The following is a 23,506-nucleotide window of genomic DNA, read 5'->3' on the forward strand; positions in this document are numbered from 1 at the left end:
CCCCCCTCAGGTCAACACAGGAGCACACAACAACAAATGGCTCCAGGTCACTTCGACTCCCGGTGATGCATTTTGGTTAAAAAAAAACGCGGCTATGTGATGCGTTTGGCATCGCGCTGCATGTGTGAATCTAATGTGCATCTCTTCTGTGATTTATGTCATTGCTGGCTTTTTTTTCTCTTTTTTTTTAACTGCTGACTAATCAATTAACATAGGCCCTGACTAGACCCATTCTGTGCCTTCCCCTTCCCCTCTCTTCCTGTGACTTCTCTTATATCAATGAATGCTGTTGTTTGAATTACTGCCCTGAGAGAAAAGAAGAGGGATCATTTTTATTAGGTAGAATGCTTATTATTTATTTATATCTTATCTGTGTGAAGAACCAGACAAAGAGTCAGTAGCCAGCAGAAATAAAAGTTTGAGATCTGATCCAGCAGATTTTATTTTGTGATGGACAGGTAGGTGTTTCAGGCTCAGTCTGCTGAGTCATAGCTGCTGAGTAGAATAACGTCCAGTTCTTTGTTCCTTTTTTTTTTGACCCCTTGCAAAAATGAGTCATTTTAGTCTCAGATTGCATGTCAGCGAATTGACTTTTGCACACTGTTGGGGCCTTCAAAGGCTGTTAAGAGCGTTCACTCAAACACTCCCTGCTGCTGACAGAAGCACTGAAAAACTTCAACTTGTCATCAGCTACATAGTGGCATAGCAACAAGATAGATGGACTTATACTTGACATAAATATATATTGCAGGTTTTTATTTCAGTGTTTTAAATAAAGATATGTAGTTTTTTCCCCATATAGTGTTTGTACTGTAACTTTATTAGTCTATATTCTCTCTGTGTAGGTCTAGAGTCAAACTGATGGAGAGAAGAATCAAATGACTGCAAATTTTCTATGCTAAGTCTATATTTTGATGTAAATAACCGTCCCTTACAGTCTTACCTCCTGTGTATTACCCCTCATTCACCACACACACCAGTAGCTGTGCTGCAGTAGAAGCATGTTCTTCATGGCTGTCTGCTTGACTGAGCGCAGTGAGCTTTTAGTTGCCCCCCCTCCCCCTCCTCCCCCCAAAAAAGCACTTTGGCCACGCTGGGAAAATGTTCCAAAGAATTACAAACTCAAGGTGTCATGGCTTTGCTCTGAGAGAAGTTAATGACTTTAATATCAAACTTTTTTTTTTCTGATGGTGATGTAACCTCCAATGTGGTGTGTGTGTGTGTGGCGGGGGCTCTGTTAGGACGGAGAGGCGCTGGAAGCAGGAACCAAAAAGTTTGAGGACCTGGAGTTTCAGCAGCTGGAGAGAGAGAGCAGCCTGGAGGAGGAGAGAGAAACCATCAGCCAGCAGCTGCTGCAGGAGAGAGCAGAGTACCACAGCAACGTGGCCAAGAGGAAGGTGAGAGAACAGGAACACAGGAATGTCTCTGTTACAGACTGAACAGTGCAGCTTTTTGTATAAGAGATGAAGCTGATAACTGATAGTAAAAAATTTCCCACTGCAGAGGTAACATCAGGGTATGAACTCAATACTGTGCTTTTATTCTCAGCAACATAATGTCCACACAGGTATTTAGAGAGTTGTAGGATGTATACAATGCTAAGCCTGCATGTCATTCTGTGTTTTATCATTCAGGAGAAAGTGTCTGCTCTGGAGAACCAGGCCCACCAGCTGGGCCTGCAGGCGTCTCAGGAGTGTGAGCGGCTCGCCAAAGACAGAACCATCACAGTGCAAATGCTCCAGAAGGTACACAACGTTAAACACTCCCTATCTGACTCATTCAATAAAAACACCAGGTTGACTGAATCTGTGATCTCTTTTAAGTCCTTTCTTTTATTAGAGACTTTCCTGATTTGAGAGAGTTTTAATTTCCTTGAATTACTTTTATCTTCTTTTAAATATGGTTTGTCTATTCATGCCCTTTTCCTACATAAAAATGTTTTTTACTCATCAAATTTGTTCTCTTTTAAAACATAATTAGTTCATGATTTGTGTATTTAGCTGCCTAGTGAAACACTTTGTAACTTATAAATAACAATAACAATTATTTTGGTGCACTTTTCTTCATAAGCCTTTTATAATAAAACTGTACGTCTTCATGTTCCAGGAGAAGGAGAGGCTGTCAGCTCTGGAAAAGAGATACCACAGCCTGACCGGAGGGAAGAGCTTCCCGAAGTCGTCCACGGCGATGAGAGAGGTGAGAGAACTACTGAAACCTCTTTTTGTTATATGCAGTGAAAACACACACTCACACACTCACACACTCAGTGTTCCTGCTCTGTAAACAGAAGGCCGCTTTGATATCTCATGACTCCTCACCACCTCCTTTAATTTGTAAAGCTTTCATGTTCTAACTCTTCATCTCTTACTGTGTAGAGCTAACTCATCTTTTCTTACACCACTACATCACTTGGACACATCTGTTTTTAACTCAGGCATATATTTTAACAGCCTGCACCTGAAGCTGTAACAACAGGAGGGGAACACACTCTCCCCCTCTCTTTAAGCTTCCTTCATATGGAGACGAGCACTTGTATGAAAAGCACTTATTCCCCCCCCTCGAACTGTTAAAACAGGAAGCGCTCCACATCAGTGAGGTGGACCTGTTGTTGGAGGACGTCCACTCCTCCCAGCATTCCATCTGCCGAGCTTCTCCCTCCTCCTACTTACATCCCTCCCCTCACTGTCAGTTGTACCCCAGCAGCCCTACAGAGGTAACCGGACTAACCATCGCTGCATGAAGCCCCCCCCACCCCTCCCCCTCCGCGCTGCTTCCTGTCTGCTGATCCCACCCATCACGCTGTTAAACGTCCCGGTCACACCCGCAGCTCTGACCTGTCTGTTACTGTAGTCTGTACTCCGTCATCTGTGCCGTGCTGGCTTCAGGTAGCTAAAAGAAGAGCCAGCACGGTCGCTTTATCTGTTCAGAGCCAATAGGTGTAGTTTAGTTTATTTTATTTGGATCCCCATTAGCTGTTACCCAGGCAACAGCTACTCTTCCTGAGGTCCATGTAAGTAGTGGATCAAGCCACGTCAAAATCACTTTGCTCACCTTGTATAAGCAGAGGAAGGTTTATGCAAAGAGGAAAAAGCATGAATTATTTTTTAGATTTTTCATATGATGAGCACAGTTTTTATTTACCACTACATCACTGGTTGAGTTATGTGAAAACCAGCAAAAGCACCTGCACCCGTGTGTGTGTGTGTGTGTGTGTGTGTGACATCCCGATTGTGCTGCTTGGTGTGTTCCTGTCTGTTTGTCGCACCTTAACGCACCTTAAGTAAAAACATGTGCTTGAAAGAAGAAAAAAAACTATCTCAGGATTAAGAAAAGTGCAAAGCTGTGTGTGTGTGTGTGTGTGTGTGTGTGTGTGTGTGTGTGTGTGTGTGTGTTTGTGTCCTCATGGCTTCTCATTCCTGTCTGACCCTCGTTGCTTTCCTGGCCGGTGCTCAGGAGTATATGAAGCTGTCGGACGTCTATAAGATGTACGGCAGCGGCGGCCTCCGTGAAAGCAACAAGCCCACCTGGCACGGCCGCTCGGTTGCCATAGACGCCGCATTAGCTGGCACCAGCGAGGTACCATCACTTCCTGTCTGTCTTCTTGCTGTGTGCTCTGCTTCTGTCTCTCTCTCTCTCTCTCTCTCTCTCTCTCTCTCTCTCTCTCTCTCTCTCTCTCTCTCTCTCGCTCTCTCTCTCTCTCTCTCTCTCGCTCTCTCCCTCTCCCTCTCCATCTCTTCCATTTTCATGTCATGTTGCTCCCTCTGCTGGTTGGCTGTTAATCAAGCTGACTGCGCTGCTGCCTCCTGCTGTGTGCTGTGAGCTGCTTTGTACTCAGCAGCCTCTGTAGCTGTTAGCTGTTAGGATATTAGACTGGATCATATCAGTAATTCAAAGGGTTTAATTAATCAGACGGAAATAAATGTAGGTTTGGACTGAGGAAAGCAAAAAGCTGTTATTCTGTATCAACAACTGTAGTAAGTAACTTTAATATACCAAAATTCTAATCAGTGATACATGACAGGCTGGGCATCAGTTTTTTGACTTTAGTATTGGTATGTAATACTTCGATACCTCACACTGAGGCATATAAACACATTTTTCTACAAATTTCCCCCTTTTTTAAACTATTTTCTGCATCAGTATTTCCTTGTAATTGTAAACAAAAGGCAGCCATTAAAGAACTTATACTATGTATATAACATACAACAGATAATATCTACTTTATATAGACTGACTCCTGTCAATGTGATGCAATGTTAAACAGAGAAAAACAACAAAAAGTGTTTTTTGTTTTTTTTTCATGTCAAAATAGACCCGGTCTAGTTTGACTGTTTTATAAAGCATAAGGTATAAATGATCACTCAATTCGGTGTTAGACCTTTTTAGCCAACTTCATTCCAACTTATTACCACAGGTTTTACGTATCTAACTACTACATGTTACATATTACACATGCAAGCAATTCTTCTCTCACACTGTCACAGGTTGATCCCAAACTGGAACCAAACACACATAAAGAACTTGATAAGAAACCTGCTGTCATATATCACTCAGACATATACATAGACATACATAGAGTTGTCTCATGACCCTGCATGGAGCAGTGGCACCTCCTCCTTTAAAGCACTTAGTAAAACTCATGGAGAACACCTCCAGGAAAACGAGGACAATGAACAATCAACCAGCAGCAACACAGAACACTGTACAACATCTCTATATATACACATGAATGATGTAAGCTTTAAATAGATTAACTCTAGCTTTATTGCGTGTTAAGGGTCATCAGGACAAAGTGTGATGCATTTTTTCCTCCTGTATTTATATAATATAATAAATATATAATATAGTCTCAAATCAGTAAAATTCTGATTCAAATGAGGAAATATTGTACTGGTTTTTGATTGATTCTCAGTGATACCCAGCTGTTATACAAATGCAGGATAATAATCAAAATAAGAAAAGAGAAACTGATGAAAAAGAAGAGTGTGTATCTGTTGTGTCATGTACTATAAGCAGTAGTCATGGTGAGTGCTTTCTATGGTGTGTTTTGTGCTACTATAAGCTGTGTGTCAGTGTTTCCTCTCCTCCCCTCTCCCTCCTTCATGACTGATGCACTATTTGAAATGTTTCCCTCCTACTGCCTGTCTCGCTGACCTGTCCTGTTTCTCCTCCTCCTCTTCCTCCTCCTCTTCCTCCTCTCCTTCTTCTCCTTCCGGTGTGTGTGTGTGTTGCCTCTTGAAAAGGAGTATGTGACAGTGGGCCAGTTAAATCAGATGTATGGGATGCCAAAGGTGGAGTCGTCCCCTACCTCCCCGCTTCGCCAGCCCCTACAGTCCGGAGCGGTGGACCACCACCACCAACACCACCACCACCACCATCACTCCGCCTTCTCCTGCCTCCCCTCTCCTCACGGCTCCTCCCTGTCTCTCTCTGTGGAGGTGTGTGCTGTCCTTCATCCCCCCCCCCCCCCCCCCCCCCCCCCTCCTTTTCCTAGTCGTACTCCGTGTTCGGGACGATCCGCTGTCACCACACATCTCACTCTTTGCCTCCAAACTTTATTTGACCCGCTCTTCTTCAGACTGTAGATGGAGATCTGTCACTGTCACTTCCACATCAACAGTCAGTATAGATATATAAAGTGTTCCAGGTCTACACAGGGTAATACTAGACTTTTTCCTGTCACTACTTGAAGCCACGGAGACTCTAAACTCCTGTGATGTTATCTTTTTTTCGTCGAGTCGGCAGCTCTTATTGTCTACTGTAGTGCAGGTTTGCCTCAAGTCACAGACTCCCATAGTTTTCAAAGATGTGCTGTCAGACACACACAGCTGCTTTTACTAGTGGAATCCATCAGTTTCCACAACGCACTGTAGCATGTGTTGCTAGTTATAGTGTTAAAAAGAGACAGTTTTGGCTAAATTAAACTTAAATAGATCACTTTGCCTCTCTGATTGTCACCAGGAGAGCATAGAGTATGTGTAATATTTAGGCCTGTCACAATAATGATCAACTTATCGTACAGTAACATAATTATCACCATCATCATGTCTATATATGATCTTATAAATTCTGAAACAAGATATCGTCCAATAAAAGTAGTTATCATGGCTGAATAATATTGTTAAAATGTGTGCAGTTGTATTGAACATTAGCTGCATGACAGTCACACATCTGTATTATGTAAGTGGCAGTCAGCTGTTTTTTTTAATGGGCTTTGAGAAGGAGCTTCTGACCAAACCTTGTGTCATTCCTTCACATATTTATAGTTCTATTCAAGGACTTATCAGGAATTATACGCTATTGTTATTATAGTTTATTTAATAGGGACAGATATAATATACATAGACAGGCTAAAACAGCTGTTTGATGCAAGTATCACAGTGTTTATATAGTGGATGCTTTGCAACATCTGGTGAAAGTAAGAGATTAAAATATTTTTTTAAGTAAAAAAGGAAACTAAACTAAATACATGTGTATAATAAATACAATACAATAAAGTGTCAGTCAGTGTAAAAAGTGATTAAAGATGTGTGTAAGTGTCCAAAGACAGATTCATTTAAGTAAGACATGAAAAAGATGAAAACTTGAGTATTCTTGTAGGAAAGTGGGTCATTGCAGCGGAAACGTAGAATTAAAATACAGATATGTAAAATATGGATATAGCAGCTGGAGGGTGTAAAGCATAATGCTGCTGCAGCAACAATGTGTCGAAGATATTTAAGAACCACATTTTCAAAGTCTAAAAACAAATGTTTCTATCCTCTTCTGTTCTGCTGTCTTTGAATGCTTTCTAATCTCCTCCTTTTCTTCTCTTCTCTTCTTTGTTTCCCTTCTCTTCTGTCCCTCTTCTATCTGCCGCCGCCGCTCTTCCTCTTCTGCGATGTCTTCAGTACCAGCCTGAGGGCAGCAGGCCTCACCTCCCCAAGCTAGATTTAGAGCAGTGGTACCAGGAGCTGATGGCAGAATCCAGTCAGCTCTGTCCTCCCCCTCTGCCAGCTAAGGGTCTGTCAGGCCGCAGGCTGGCGCTGCAGGTAGAGGGTCTTCTTCTTTCTCCTCTTTTTTTTTTTACCCCCTCATCCCTCCACTCATCCTTCTGCTGTTCTGTGTGCTGTGATGCTTTCATGCAAAAAACTTCCACCTGCTGCTGTTGATTCACATGAGGAGAAGGAGCCGGATCTCTGTGTGTGTGTGTGTGTGTGTGTGTGTGTGTGTGTGTGTGTGTGTGTGTGTGTGTGTGTGTGTGTGTGTGTGTCAGAGAGAATAGAGAAAAAGCCTTCATGAGTCAGATGTTTCAATGATGCTGCATTCACATCATATCAATCAAACCAACTTTATTTATACATAGTAGCTTTCATACAGGTTCATGTAGTTCATAGTGCTTCACAGTTGAATGACAGTAAAGTAAAGTTGAATTAAAGCTGGACTAAAACTAGGTTAAAAAAGACATTAATAAAATCGATAAGAAGATAAAACTTATAGAATAGAACAAAATAAAGTAGAACACTATTTTAAAACATCAAAACAAATGGAATAAAAAGACTATAAAGAATTCTTAATCATATGGAGAAGCTTCTTAGAAAATACAGCTCACATCTGCTTTTAGATGGTCAGCAACAACAACACTAGCTTTAAACAAGCTGTCAGTGTGTGAACAGCAACTATTACTCATACTTTCAGTGTGACAGATGAAAACAAGCTCAATTAATATATCATGTTATGAACACAGCTCTAAAAAAGATGCAGGTCACATCTACATGGCTGTAATTTCAGGATTTGCTTTGGTGTAAATCATAAACTCATATATTATACATAAAGTTGTACATATTACATGTATGTCTCAATAAAGCTCAGCTAAAAATGTAAATCACCACTTTAAATATGTTTGAATGTGCCAAAACATTAAAGTCATTTCTTTGAACCACAAAGAGACTCTTATAGTACATGAATGCAGCATTAACTTAAAATAGACATGATCAAAGAGCTGTTCCAGGTGTGTGTGTGTGTGTGTGTGTGTGTGTGTGTGTATGTGTATGTGTGTGTATGTGTCTGTGTGTGTGTCTGTGTGTGTGTCTGTGTGTGTGTGAAACTGTAGTCTAACTCATGTATTGTCTGCAGGCTCTTTGATATTTTTCAGTGAGTCTTTGATACTGAAATAAAGTGCAGATTGATACTGGATGTATTTTTATTTGAACACCGTCAGTGAGCCGCAGCACTCACTGTTAATCATGCTCATTGCCTTCTAACAGGTGCTTTGCAACTTCTCCACGGTGGAGCTGTTGTACTCCTAACATCGTTCTAAAAACACTACATCTGTTCGTCACATGGCTTTTATCAGCGCTTCCTGAGTTCCAGCTCTTCATCCTGCATTTGTGCTCCTTCCTCAGGTGTTCCGCTCCAAGCTGGACAGTGATCCAGGACAGTCCTCTTATCAGCCCAGATCAGGCTCTGGATCCCCTCTGCAGCACGGAGCAGCAACACTGGGACGCAACTCAAGCTCCAAGGTAATCCAGATGTTCATTTTCATATTAAATGTGCTGTGTGCATCAATAACGTCGACCTCACTCCTCCCTTAACACCAGATAAATATTTGAACTCTGTCGAAACCTGCTTTTGACATTTAATTTGGCTGTTCTCTCTGTTCTCTATGACCTAGCAGAGCCCTCTGCTGGCGGCCAACAGTACTGGCAGTCTGCCCCGGAACCTGGCTGCCACTCTGCAGGACATCGAGACCAAGAGACAGCTGGCTCTGCAGCAGAAAGGTAACAGCCTGCACTGTCTGCTGCTCTGCCTGGAGCTTCACTGTACAATGTCCAACACATATTATTGTTTAATGACGCAGTAACAACTAACTGAACATTATATGGATGGTCCTGTGTTGGATGGTCATTAATGATAAATAATGAATGCCATTAAAAATGTCATTTATGCAGTCAGACATACATTTTTATGAATTATTTTTTAATACATGACTAACGTATTGATTAATTTATATGGGATGTATCATTAGTTCATGTTACTCAGTATAAATAATCAAGTTACTATTACTTTGTGTGATTATTGAATATATCATCAATGAATGATTGTTAATTCACAATGACTTCATATATTATTAATTAATAGGATTCCACTTACATGCATTTGTTCAGCCTCTTTGAAAGCAGAACACCACTGATTCTCATACAAACAGCTCTTTGTTAAATGACATACTGTAATAATCTTTATGTCATGTTGCAAGACACAGGAGCATGAGGTTAATTAATATTATTTGATTATGGTGTTGTTCTAATACTGTTGCTATGAAAGAAGTGGAGAGTTAAACATTAGAGAAAGGGCCATTCAAACCAAAAACATGTAACAGATGTCAGTATGCAGATCAGGTGAGAACAGATAGACAGAAGTGTTCCAGGCCTGACTCATGAACTGAATGTAAATAACACATGTTGTTTATCATCACTTCATCATCACTTCACACATGAGTCCAAACCATTATTTATCTCAGCCATGTTCCCTTAAGTCATGTGATGTAGTGATACTCATTTGCAGAAGGAAAATATTGGTGCCTAGTAACCATTAAACACTTAATCTAAGTGTTTCTCTCTGGTTGAAATAAGTATGTTGTTTCTGCACATGTTTGTCCTATGTGGGGGAAACCAACTTCCTGTGTCCTGCTGATTAAAGTGAAGAGGGTTAGTCCTGAAGTTAGCAACAGTGGGTTAGTAGTAGTGATAATCTCAGCTGCTCCTCTCAGACCGATGCCAGAGGGAACATTTTGACATATCTTCCTGATGTATTCATCACTTTTACACATGTCACACAGCTGCTCCAATTAAAGTGTCAGTGCATGTACACACCAGAATGTATTAGATCATATCCTGTGTAAACAGCTGATTGGAAATCTTCAATCAGAATGAAAAAACAGTATTAGTGTATGTAACCACAGCTTGTTAAGAACATGTATTCATTCATTGATGATCTATTAACTAATTACATAAAGTTAATTACTAATGGTGAGGATCATGAATTCATGATACATCCAGTATTCAATTATGCATTAAATAATCAGGAATCCTAAAAGCCTTACTTATAGTATTTGTTTTGTATCCTTATTAGAAAGTGTTACCAGCTGAAGAATCCAAAAAAGAAAAAAGATCCTATTACAGCAGCAGTAGATGTTCACAAGACTTAGACTCATACCTGAGTGATACACTAACATGTCTGTTAGAAAGAGAAAAAGACAATATGATATCAAATAGAGCTGCTTGCTGTTGGTTATTGTAAAGTGTTAGTGCGCTCTTCTTCACAGAGCTGTTTCTGTTTGCCTTCAGTGTGTTTTAAAGAACAATGTTCCACCTGCTCCTGTGCACTTTGACTAAAAGGATCAGAGGAAAGAGGCCTGTGCGCTGGTGTTTGTAGCTCAGCCGGCTGGCACCCACAGGTGCTGGGTGTGAAACCCCGATTGGTCACATTTGTCAGCGTGTGTGGCTCAGTCTCACGTCTGTGTGTCTTTGTGTGTGGACTTGTCTTTTTCCCCGTCTACCGCACCACAGAGCCCCAGACCTCCAGACAGGCCACCATAGAGGGAGGATCAGCAGGTAGAAGGAGCAGGAGTCCATGTTTTCTTATGTTTTATTCAGTGGGATTCTATTCTTTTTTTTCTTTTTTATCTGCTGTCTCTCTGAAATGAGCTGTTCATCTCTCCTGCCAAGTCAACCAAAGAAGTACCAATAATAATCACCCAACCTGTTAGTATTGCATTAAGCACTAAAGAAAAGGTAAATTCCTCATTCAGATAAATAAAGTTTAAGTTAATGTGAATAATAAACAGTCCAGACAAAAGAAGCAGGGATTTAGATGCCAGCTAACAAACAATAAGTAAGAAGGCTGTCTGAAGGCTTCAACACAAGTAAAGACCAAACAAAGACTGTATGTATCTTCAAAAAAAACTAAAAATCAAATCTCATCCAAGACTTAAGCCAGTCTGTCAGGTTACTTCTATTGATTTACCCATCAAAAGTAACGTTTACCACAACTTGACACTTGGCAGGTGTTAATTTCAGACTCTTCAGACTTCACCTAACCCTCCTCTCTCCGTCTCCTCCATCTCTGATGTGTCATTAACTCCTCTCACCCCCACCCCCAAAGATTTCTTTTCATCTTTTCTTTTGTCTGTAACATCGAACACTCTTTCTTCTTCCATCAATCTTCCATGAGCACTCCTCCTGGTGGAGAATAAATCTTGCATGTTTGGAGCTCGGCGCGCCTCCTCCTTTGAGTTATCGACCTGGGCACCTCGTTCCAGATGTATCTGCCCATTATGGGCTGTGCAGCAGCATGGATTTGAAATGTTGGAAAGTTAGAGAGATATTTTAACTTTTTGCTCCAGCTTTGTGCTTGTGGCTTGTGGTACTTGGAGGTGAGCACATACTTGTATGTGCGATGCATGGTTTATGGTCTGGTGGGTTTTTTTGAGTGGTTCTGGTGATGGTTGTACATTTAGAAGCTTGAGACTTGAGATGATGAACAGCAGCCATGTGGGTTTATACCTGGGGATCTGCTAGCTCTGTAAGAATTGAAGATTGACTGATTTTCTGGTTACGTTGTTTGCAAAGTGAGAGTTCAATCATTGTTCGATCCTCCACCATCAAATAATAATTACTATATTTGTATGGCACCGCTCCAAAACAAAGTTTACAAGGTGCTTTACAGGGTAAAACTAATAAACAAAGGGAATCATGAAAGCATTAGTCATAAAAACAAGTACAATAGCAGCATTAATAAAACAGTAAATAAAATACAGCAATAAAACATAAAACACAGTCATAAAACATAATGAAAAATTAAAAGCAAAACAAACGTTGTGGGAATAGTAAGGTGGAAGGATCACAGGCTAGACTATAAAATTGTATTTTAAAATGAGACTTGCATGATGAAATACATTTAAGCCCTCCTGATCTCCTTTGGAAGGTTGTTCCACAGTCTGGAGGCCTTGATGGCAAGCCTTTGTTTTTTAGTCTGGATGTAGGAAGCAGTAGGAGAGCAGCGTATGAGGATCTCAGGGCCCATGACGTTCTCAAATGGTCAAATATACAGTATACTGTAGCTTGGAGCCAACCATTCAAGGCTTTAAAAGTGATAATTACAAGTTTAAAATCAACTCTAAACTCTAAACAGGCAGCCGGTGCAAAGATGAATAGATAAGTGTAATGTGTAAGTAAGTAAAAAGTAAATAAAATGTATTTATATAGTGCTTTTCATAGGCATTAGTCACAAAGTGGGTAAGACAAAAAAAACAATCCACACAATACTGGCACCTGTTAAATGACCACTGGCTGCATTCAAGATGAATTGTAGACAGGAGAGAGGCTTTTGCAATAATCTTAATCTAGCCACAGTGAAATATAAGTATGAATAATTGTTTCAAGATTTTTGGTTGACAGAAATGTCATAATTTTAGAGATTTTCCCAATTTGAAAAAAGTATGGCTGTATGACAGATTCCATGTGTTCAAAGTGAGCTGGCTGTCAAATAAAACACCAAGAATTCTACACTTCAGCATAATAAGATGAACTTAGTATGTTTGTAATTGGAGTTAGTGCCAACAAGAAGTATCTCAAGAACTCTTTTTTTTGAGTTGAGTTGAGGGAAATATTCCATTTATGAATATCCTTGAGGCAGTTTATCAGCAAAAAAGTGGAAAACAATTATTGAAGTAATCGGGGTCACAGCTGAGGTAAATCTGGGTATGGGCATGAAATAGAAACTGATGTTGTGTGATCTTATGAGATGTCCCAAAATAATCAGGCCAAGTACAGAACCTTGAGGAACCTCACAAAGCACCCTAGAGGTAGAAACCCTAGATTCAGTAGTACCAATACAGTCCTGTCTGTAAAGTTTGACTAACCATTCAAGGGCTACGCTTCTGATGTCTACTTATTGCTTTAAATAGGATATGAGGGTGGTGTCAAATGCTACAAAAATGGTGGAAAGTCCAACGTCATGACCTCAGGAAGGGCAGTTTCTGTACTGTGATGAGCTCTAAATGCTGTTATTGTGATAGTGTGTCATAATAACAGCAGAAAGGGAGCTACTTAAAATGTTTAGTATAAAGAACAAATAATGTTAAAAATCTAAGTGAGACAATGACCAGAGAACAGACAGAATGGTTCATTTTGTTGATCATTTCCAACAGTGTAGGTTTAGAGAGCAGGTTAAAGAGATGAAAACAAGTATTCGGCCCTGCAGGTGAACACACTGACAGGATCTACAGGTGAGGTAATACTCTGACAAATGAAAGGGATCTTTAGAGTAAAAAAGTGTCAAACTCAATGCAGCTTTCAGGATTAGCAGGATTAGGCATCAATGGTAACACATTGGGATACTAGTTTCAATGAGTTGGGAAAAGTGTATTTAACCTCAGCATTAAAGAGCTTTATCAGAACCTTCAGGTCCTCATGGTGACCTGAGAGCTTTGATGTCTTCCTCATCACATGACACACTATTTAAACCTGGAAACTGATGTAAAAGCCCTCACTTTAGACTTTAGTTGCTCCAAAGCAACTGGGTTCGACAATTCCTCTCACAGACAGCCATTATAAATGATAAACTTTTGCAATAAAGAAAAGTGGTAGCACACTGTACATCTCCTGAAGGTGATTTTGATGTTTGAATAAAGAAAAAGCAAAGAATTAGATGCTCATGATGGTTAGTGTTCAAAGCTTTACTAAAAATATTGGTAGAGGTAGAATTAACAACTCTAGACTAAAACCAAATTGACTTGTATAATAGTGATCAGAAAATGTCGATTCAGATTATGTAAGACCATAAGATCCTAGATCAAGAGTATGGCCCTCTGATAAACAGTGGGCTCAGTCGGAAAGGGAGATAAATTAAAAGAATCAATCAGGGATAAAAATGCAGCACTTAGGCTGTTAGAGGATTAAAATGACTTATCCAGTATTGAAAAGCTGTCATATTTTGGTAGTATTATCAATAGAAACTCTTGAGAATTTGTTTGATTTGAGGAGGCGCGGACATTGGGTAATCTCCTTAAATACAAATGGAAGTGCCTCAAAGGAGGAAAACAGTCTGAGGTCAATACAAGAAAGATCGAAATGACTTCTGAAGAAAACAGCTACTCCTCCCCCGCTTCCCAAGAATCTAGGATGGTGAAGGAATGTGTAACCAGGAGGGAGAGGCTACAATTAGAGGAGTAAAATCCTCAGGTTTCACCCACCGATCTGTTATCATAAAGAAGTTCAGATTCTATGATCAAATGAAATCATTACACACATGATTTATTCAACAGAGATCTTGCATTGAGTAACCTGAACCTGGAATGTATTAGGTAGTGGAGATGTAGGCTGAGAAGCTATAGAATGGATAAAATGCTCGGTTCCCTTCTTATTTGTGTGGAGGCCCGAACAAATCCACTGATCAGACTTTGCATCCGCCCCCCTCTTTCTCCAGGTCAGCAGGTTATCGACGAGCAGCGCCGTCGCCTGGCCGAGCTCAAGCAGCGAGCGGCGGCGGAGGCTCAGTGCCAGTGGGAGGCGCTCCACGGCTCGCAGACTCACCTCCTCACCTCCTCCACCCCGTCGCCCTCCTACTCCCCCGCGCTGAGCCACAGCTCCATAGGGGGCCCTCCTTTAGTGCACCACTCCATCCTGCACCACCAGCCCCCCTCAGCCGGAGAGCAGCCCTACGACACACTGAGCCTGGAGAGCTCCGACAGCATGGACACCAGCGTGTCGACGGGGAACAACTCCGCCTGCTCACCTGATAACATGTCTAGGTAACACACACACACACACACACACACACACACACACACACACACACACACACACACACACACACACACACATACTGACCAGGCTCATATTGACTGTTCATGCAGTCAGGTCATTGTCTTCTTTTGAACCTATGTATTGGATTTACAATGATGACTGATTACATATGTATAGAATCTAGATTGTCTGACTCTCTCCCTCTAAAAATGATTATTGAGTAGCATCTTGCGTATAAGGGATCATGTTATATGAATCAGAATTTAGCCACTGTCTATTGGTCAGTGCCCCCAACTTGGTGCAGACTATGATCGATCAATCAATCTATTGTTTGTCTAGCGCTTTCCATACATAGTGATGTAACACAAAGTCCATTATGTGGAAAAAAACTAACAAAACAAGACAATAAAATAATAAACACTGTCATAACTCTCATGAATCTGCAGTGAGGAAGGATAACAGTGTAAAAAAGAATACCCACATCAAATAAAAGATGAATAAAATCTAGTAAATAAACTATAAAATAAAGCTACTTTAAAATAAAGTAGGTTAAAACAGAAATGAGAGGTGGTGGGTATTAAAAGGAAAAGACAAGATGTCAATTATGTCAAATGACTGGATGGATTGTCATGTAATAACACATACATTCATATTCCCCTCAGCAGCTGTAATAACTTTCAGTTTTCATCTAGCATCATCATCATCATCATCATCAGTTGAAAACAGTATAAATCTGACACTCCCATCAGTCTCAGGTGTACTTTGTTTAGCGCTTATTAGCAAATATTAGCATGCTTATATGTTAAACTAAGACCTTTTTTTAAAACCTGCTAAAACATGTTCTCAGCACTTTGTTAAAACAAAACACACACACACACACACACACACACACACACACACACACACACACACACACACACACACACACACACACACAGCCAGCTAATGTTCCCACACTGCTCCCCACTGTCTAAAGTCTTTATCCACAGGTTGGATGATTCAGGGAGCATCTGTTAATGTGACAAAGCTGTGAGTTGTATTACAGCAGTATTACCACAGCATGCTCTCAGCAGCAGCAGCCATTCTTCATGACTCCTTTAAAAAAAAACCACTCCCAGTGATATATCCTGAGAGGGCTTTAATGAGATTTTCTCTGTAATTAAAGGTGCACAGTGGAGACTGCCAGCTAACACAGGAGAGATGGAGGAAACCACAAAGCAGCAAAGTTTATGAGACTAGATACTGAGCATATCTTCCATTATCAAGATGAGGCAATCTGACTTTTTCCCTCCATATACTGATTTATTAGTCCTAAATGTATTAAGTTTATAAGTATATAAAATATACCTTACTGGTGTAGTTTCCCCACAGCAGATATTCATATTTACCCTCTTTAATCGTTCAAATACATCCCCTGGTGGTTTATCTGAGCACTACATGTATCTCATCGTATACATCTGATCTTATACATCAGGTTTGTACACTGATGATGTCCAGCTCTCTAAAACTCATGAAATTTAAAAACTCAAATATCATTCACTTGGTGTTACAGAGTTAAAATGTGTTGCTAGGCTATGTGTTGTTTCAATAGATGATGACTACATGTTAAAGGTTTACAAAGCTACAATGCAGATTCAGGTGTAGTTTAATGCAGGTGTAGTTTTAATGCAGGTGTAGTTTAATGCAGGTGTAGTTTAATGCAGGTGTAGTTTTAATGCAGGTGTAGTTTAATGCAGGTGTAGTTTAATGCAGGTGTAGTTTTAATGCAGGTGTAGTTTAATGCAGGTGTAGTTTTAATGGGACATCAAGAGTGATGTTTAAAGCACACTGCTCTTCTTCAGACTAAAACAGAAATGTATATTCTCCATGTTAAATAGATTAAGGCTCAGGTCACATGATGTGTCAACACCATCCATATTAACAGGTGTGCATGTAAGTGTAAGGAAGATATACAACACATTATAAAATCTACTTTAAAACAAAAGAAAATGATAAAAACAAAAACAGAAACATATATAATGATGATGATATGTATAGATACACACTTATGTAAAACAAAATCCATATACAATATACATTAGCAAGACATCGGCCTGTAGCAGTCATACCATCGATATGGCCAGATTTATATTGTAAAAAAGATCAACCTCATTTTTAACATGAATCCACAAACAATGTAAGAAAGAACCATGTCATACATAAGAAAGATGAAGTGGCCATTAAAATGCTACTGCGTTATAATGAGAGTGTGTCAGTGGGCAGATGTGTGTATATTACTACAGATCCCTGTAGCACAGTGACATTCATTTTAAAACCATTTACCTGCTGGAGGCTCTTTATCCACTGCAGGATATTAATGAAAAGCCTCTAATGCTCTTAGTCAGTGTCAGTGTCATATTAGATGGCTTTTCATTGGATTTAAAGGGCAGTTGTCATGTTTTTAATGCTGTTTCACAGGTTTTCCACCCTGATAAGAACATCTTGCCAGTGTAGATACTGAAGAACTTCCTTATATGTAGAGCAGAGACCAGTCTCATGTTGCTTTAAACACTGTATTTGTATACACTTCATTGTGTCTTGTGTCCTGTGTTTGACTGCAGCTTCGGAGGAGTGGACACGCTGAAGATAGAGGAGATGGAGAAAATGCTGAAGGAGGCACAGCTAGAGAAAGCCAGACTTATTGAATCTCGGGTAAGAGCACAACTTCAAAAAAGAGAGTTTATAGAGCGCAAGAGCTTGATTATCCTTAATCCATACCTAGAGACTGATGAGAGTCCTGGCAGAGCTGCTGTCAATAGCCGAGGGCCAACGTGAAGAAAAGGCGGCAACTTCATCTTTTCATTCATTTTTATTGATCTCCATATCAAATATCTTCATCTCTTTGTGCTTTGATGTACGAGCTTTGACTGAAATAATGTCTTAGTTTATTGTGTGTGTGTGTGTGTGTGTGTGTGTGTGTGTGTGTGTGTGTGTGTGTGTGTCTACATAACCAAGAATCAAGCTTCTGTGGCTGAGCTGCACATCAGCCAGCAGTGTGAGTGCGTTAGCGTCTCACAACTGGAAAAATATAAAAAATGGAAATAAATGTATGAACGTAAAGCCGGGCCCGAGCTGAAGAAGAGCATGTTGTGTTCTGCCACCACCACCTCCACCCCCACCCCCACCCCCTCAACCCCCTCCTTCAATTCCATACTGTAGATCAAAAAAATATTTAATGAAGGCGCTCATCTTTTCTCCTCCAGGAACGGGAGAGCCACGCTCGCCGTCAGATGCTGGAGGAGGAGAGGAGGAGGAGGGAGGAGGCGGAGAAGAGACTGCAGGACGAAACTTTCCACCGGCAGCAGCTGGTGGAGAAGGAGGTCAAGATGAGGTCCAAGAACTTCTCTCAGGTCAGTAGGATGAGACGTAGTTGGTGTGAAAATTACCTGCCTGCTAAAAAGATGGCAGGGCTTCTAAAGACAGTTTCTGGCTGATATTTGGTTTACTATTTTTAGTAATGTAGATATAATGACTAAATTGGTAAAGACAAATAATAGAACAGCTAGAACTGTTATTATCAATATAGATCAGATTATTTGTCATTCAGATTGTACACTATACAGTTCACATCCAAACCAAACGTTGTAGCTATGGCTCAAAAATAGTGCTGTATATTAAAAAAGTGCTGATATTAAACATAATATAATATAATCTCATTATATGGCCCAGGCCTGGTTACATCCATTATTTATCCTCGTCCTTTGTCTCCCTCCAGGCCCGTCCTATGACTCGCTACCTGCCCATCAGAAAGGAGGAGTTTGACCTGCGCACCCACGTGGAGACATCGGGTCACAACGTGGAAACCTGCTACCACGTCATCCTCACTGAGAAGATGTGTAAGGGCTACCTGGTCAAGATGGGAGGCAAGATCAAGTCCTGGAAGAAACGCTGGTTTGTCTTCGACCGCCTCAAAAGGACCTTCTCCTACTATGTTGGTAAGAAATGGTTGGTCATTTTTTGGTTCATTTAGTCAAGCACATGTGTCGAAATTAAAACCATACAGGCCTGAACATAAAACAACTCCTGGATTTGGAAAAAGACTTCTTGAAGATAAGGAAGATGGATTTCCTTTCAGGTTCATGTTGAGAAGGTTTGTCAGAAACAGTGTGAGTCCCAAGAGAAGATCCTCATCATCCCAGCTGCTTTTCCTCTCCAAAAAGTCAAACATGAAATACAGTCTCACACACTTCATCATGAAACTCTGTGACGCCTGTAACTGAGCTATTAGACAGATGATTCAGTGTTTGGTCACAACAAAGACACTTCTGACTCATTCTCACTGGACAAGTAAACCACCCATAATGCAACTGTCACTATCTTCATTCACACCTCCCAATTTAATCCAATTCAATCCGATTGATCCAATAAAACAGTAGAAAATACGGCTTAAGGAAGGTATTTACTCTTATATTTCCACCCTGATGCGTTCAAGTTCAACTGAAAAGAATCAGACTTTCTTGTTTTGTCTACTTCTTCTTCTCTAGCTTACACATATATAACAAGTATCAAATAAATACTCACCAGGGAAAAATGCTCCAATAATGTCAGATATTATTGATAGACCCTTTTCATTTATTCTAATTAAAACTATTAAGATGACATTTAAAAACAAAGAGAGATGATTGGATGAGATTTCAGTGGTTGTTTTGGTATCACATCATTCAGCTTCAGCCAGCAGCACATTACAGTAAATATATGGAAATATGAGCCGTTCTGCCTGTAAAACGGTGAAGTAGTTGGAATAAGCTTAAAGAAAATTCTACATATAAAGTGGCAGAACGTGGAGCGGCGGTTGAGTAACAGACGCAGACGCGGGCGTCCTCCAGACCTTCAGCAGCGGCGGTGGCAGAGGAGGCGCATGTGGAGCGGCGGGCGTGCACAGAGCTGTAATTTGATGTTGCAGTGAGGGAGCTGTGGGACACTCGCTCACCGTCAGGTCTTTGAAGTGCTCAGAAGGTTCCACTTAAAGCTGCTTAGAGCGTACCTTGTTGAAAGCCAGCCAGGGTGAGGAGGTGTGCTGAGATTAAAATGCTCTGCGTGCTCTCTGAGGAGGCTGATTGAGATGCATCGCTCAACCTTGTCTCATGACCTTCAACAATAAGTAAGGCGAGGTGATGAGGAGTAAATCACGAGCTCCACTAATTTTCCTTTGAATCCACCTCCACCGCAGCAGGTTATTGGGTTATTTAGATGCAGTGAAATGAGATGCAAATGCAGGGCTATTTGAATGCTAAAGAGGTCATTAGCAGATAATAGCAACGTATTAAAAGGAAAACTATTATTCCTGGAAATGAAGCGCTGCTGCGTCTTCTATCTACTACTCTTAAGTTGGCTTGTGGAGTGTTTGTGCCTGGAGGTAAGAGAGGGGTGTCGAGTTCCCCACCGGTTCCTTACTGCAGTTCTGCAGTGGCTGATGAAACAAACTGCAATGATGTACCAGAGTAGCGTAAGAATGCAGTCAAGTCTGAAAAATGCAATGAGAGCACCAGTGTTTTAAAAAACACAGAGAAAAGTGCTGCGCTTGTCTTTTTCCATCCATCATCACAAACCATAAATTGGTCATGATGATCAAAGTTTGATTTCTTCTCCTTTTTTTTCTCTTTCTTTTTCCTTTTTAACGGTCTTACAGTGTCGTGCGTTCTCCTCGTTGTTATTCTCGGTGACAGGGCCGGCGATCACGCCTCTCTGTTTACACCAAGATAAACTCTGTCGTTGTCAATATATTGAAGTCCAAAACACTCAACATTCTTTTTTTTTTCCCTCTCATTTTCTCCTCCACAGATAAACATGAGACCAAGCTGAAGGGTGTGATCTACTTCCAGGCGATAGAAGAAGTTTATTACGATCACCTGCGCAGCGCCACCAAGGTAAACACAGCGTCTCCACTCTAAAAAAAACAAAAAAACAACCACGCATAATTTCCTCTCATTTATTTTTCACGCTTCTGTTTACTTTTCTTCTGCACATTCCAACATTTCTTTTGCTTTTGCTTTTGGCCGGCCGCTGTCACACAGAAGGGATTTTTCAACTTGAATTTGAGCAGTGTATGTATCCACGCTTTTCTGTTGGTTTGTGTAACCTCACCCCCCCCCCCCCCCCCCCAACCCCCCCAGTGTGTGTGTCCAAACCAAACCTGTCAAACAATAGAAGAAGGTCAAAGCTCTGATTCTGCATGGTTCCCTCTGTTCCTCCCAGTGCTCCCAGTGTAAACCAGCTGAGTGGCTACAACAGAATATCTGCTTATAAAGCAGAGAGAGGACTGTTTAATAGACTTATCAAGTCATTTTCAGTCATTTGGAGGTTTGACAGAAATACATTTGGTCTAATTTGATCTCTGTTTGCCTTTTACTAATTTTCAAAGACTCTTGCATGTACAGGAAGTGTTTCTCTTCTGCTGATAGAGCCTTAGGTGTACTTTTTGTCCGTATCTCTCGTCTGTATGATCAGGGCTGCTTGCTGCTTGACTCGAGCCTCACATGTCTTGTCTTTTTTATATATATATATATATATATATCTCCAACATGAAGCTGAGCTGTTGCCTCCTGTGTGTGTGTGTGTGTGTGTGTGTGTGTGTGTGTTTGATGGCCTGTCGCGATGCACCCGCACTCCGACAAACTGCGCGGCTCTGATCAACTGTAACTTGGATTTTTTTTACGTGTCACTTTACAATGTCACATTACAGAGGAAGAAAAGAAACTTTAAAGTCACTTCCAACAGAAACAGAGATGACACTTTAGTGAAGGGAAAGTGATTTAGAGGAGTGGAACGTCTGTGTGTGTAGAAAAGATTTTTAAAGTAGTCTGCTTGGTCGCTTTTCAAAAAGCATCACAATAATTTAGTTTAAAAAAAAAACATCTGTAAAAGTTTTTTTTAATGTTATTCTTGAAGGAGTTTTGTTTCTGTTTCTATTATCATGAAATCTGCAAATGTTGTATTTGAGAGTAGTTTTGGATCAATGCTCCAGATATTATGTGCTGAATATTATACTATCCAGAAAGCCAAAACTCTTCTAAACATCTAGATGGATTGTTTCTAATCCATGCAGTCAAAAATGAAACCTATTTCTTCTGCATGTCACAAGAAATATAGAAGAGTTTGTTTTTGTTTTGCAGTTACAGAATGTGCTGACCTGAGCGTTTCAAACATTGGCTGATTTTTGTTTGAAAAAAAAAAAAGTGTAGTTGGTAAGCAGTTAAAATGTGACTCCTTGCCTTAGTAATAAGAGTAGCAAACAGAAGGAAAGTAGTTCTCCATGTGTTGGATGTGAGGGTTGTAAAAGTGTATCTGTTCTTCCTCCAGAGCCCCAACCCCTCCCTAACCTTCTGTGTAAAGACCCACGACCGGCTCTACTACATGGTGGCTCCGTCAGCAGAGGCCATGAGGATTTGGATGGATGTGATCGTCACAGGAGCAGAGGGATACACACAGTTCATGAACTAACAAGACACACACACACATACACACACACAATACTGAGAACGCAGGTGACGAGCGGATCGTTTCGGCAGGGACTCTCCCATCACAGACTCTACAGGCTTCTTCCTGTTTCCAGTCCTCAGTGGACACAGCGCCTTCTTTGTTACTTTTTTCATTTTTTAATCTCACACCTTTCATTTTGACTATGTAGATGTTTTCACCTCCATATTTTCTACGTGATTCTGTCTGGATTGAAAAAGGGAGCCCTTGAAGGACACACACACATACACACACTCTCTCTCTCACACACACACACATACACACACACACACACACACACACACCTGTATATAAACCAAAATGTATACCTGTCAAAGACTTTTAAAAAGCCTTTCTATATTGCCAAATGGAGATATTGTAGTTATTGTTTGTTGAACCTTTTGTATTATTTGTTTCCTTTCTCTTTTTTTTTCTTTCTTTTTTTTTTTTTACTCATTATAGAAAAACAATTTGCCAAATGACATAATGCCAATGTTTTGTTGGAGTGTTCCATCATGACTGTGCTCAGTTTAGACAGAAAGAGTTAAAAAAAAAAAAAAGAAAAGATCAGTCAAATCATTTTTTTGAAATACCTGAAAAAAATATTCAATTCATATTCCAAATGTATAAGTGTGAGAAATAACAGAAATCAGACAGTCAACAGTCACTTCACCTCACAGCTGCTGTCAGACTAACACTAAATCAAGTGCAGTATATATACAGAACATTATGGTATCCACAGCAGCATCCTCGTACATATGACTTCACATGTAGGCTTACCAAAGTAAACTGGAAGTGTTTTATTAGACCCACCTCAGCTCAGGAGTTCACTCAGCAGTTCTCACTGTGGTTCCACCAATATAACGTTTGAAAGTCACACTGAAAAAAGCCAAGAAGCTGCAGTTTTTTGCTATATTTGGATGAATAAAACATTTCACTATGCCCTTGATAAAATACTTAAAGTATGTGTATATTTGTAAGAAATAGTTTAACATTTTGGGAGGTACAGTACACTTATTTTCTAGCTAACAATCCCACTCTCGAATTAGTACACTAAATATGGTGCTACAGCTAGCCTAGCTTAGCTTAATGACTGGAAGCGAGGTGGGAAACTAAATGGCTAGCCTGGCTTTGTTTTGAACGTTGCGTTCCATTTACCTCGTAACTTGGAAGTAGCAGCTGGGAATGACGTCACAACCCAGTTTGAATCGTTCCAGTTTAGAAGT

At 40.4% G+C, this 23,506-nt stretch overlaps 1 protein-coding gene across 7 annotated transcripts in view; it reads left to right on the plus strand.

The window, feature by feature from the left end:
- The window catches only part of phldb1b (pleckstrin homology-like domain, family B, member 1b), a 74,153-nt gene extending 51,648 nt beyond the window's left edge, over nucleotides 1-22,505 (plus strand). For 5 of the 7 annotated variants that reach the window (XM_053320585.1, XM_053320589.1, XM_053320588.1 and 2 more), the window contains 11 exons: nucleotides 1,242-1,397; nucleotides 1,635-1,745; nucleotides 2,107-2,196; nucleotides 8,385-8,501; nucleotides 8,654-8,759; nucleotides 14,467-14,791; nucleotides 17,387-17,477; nucleotides 18,029-18,175; nucleotides 18,541-18,760; nucleotides 20,607-20,692; nucleotides 22,125-22,505. In XM_053320585.1, coding sequence (XP_053176560.1) covers nucleotides 1,242-1,397; nucleotides 1,635-1,745; nucleotides 2,107-2,196; nucleotides 8,385-8,501; nucleotides 8,654-8,759; nucleotides 14,467-14,791; nucleotides 17,387-17,477; nucleotides 18,029-18,175; nucleotides 18,541-18,760; nucleotides 20,607-20,692; nucleotides 22,125-22,265 — 1,590 coding nt within the window. In that variant the 3' untranslated portion in view covers nucleotides 22,266-22,505. Of the gene's footprint in view, nucleotides 1-1,241; nucleotides 1,398-1,634; nucleotides 1,746-2,106; nucleotides 2,197-2,575; nucleotides 2,714-3,453; nucleotides 3,577-5,243; nucleotides 5,439-6,890; nucleotides 7,032-8,384; nucleotides 8,502-8,653; nucleotides 8,760-14,466; nucleotides 14,792-17,386; nucleotides 17,478-18,028; nucleotides 18,176-18,540; nucleotides 18,761-20,606; nucleotides 20,693-22,124 lie in introns of all 7 variants that reach the window. The other 2 variants (XM_053320591.1, XM_053320587.1) reach the window with 2 other exon arrangements.
- Nucleotides 22,506-23,506: the final 1,001 nt, after the last annotated feature.

This window comes from Scomber japonicus, chromosome 6 (genome assembly GCF_027409825.1).
Source record: "Scomber japonicus isolate fScoJap1 chromosome 6, fScoJap1.pri, whole genome shotgun sequence".
In the NCBI taxonomy this organism is placed as follows: domain Eukaryota; kingdom Metazoa; phylum Chordata; class Actinopteri; order Scombriformes; family Scombridae; genus Scomber; species Scomber japonicus.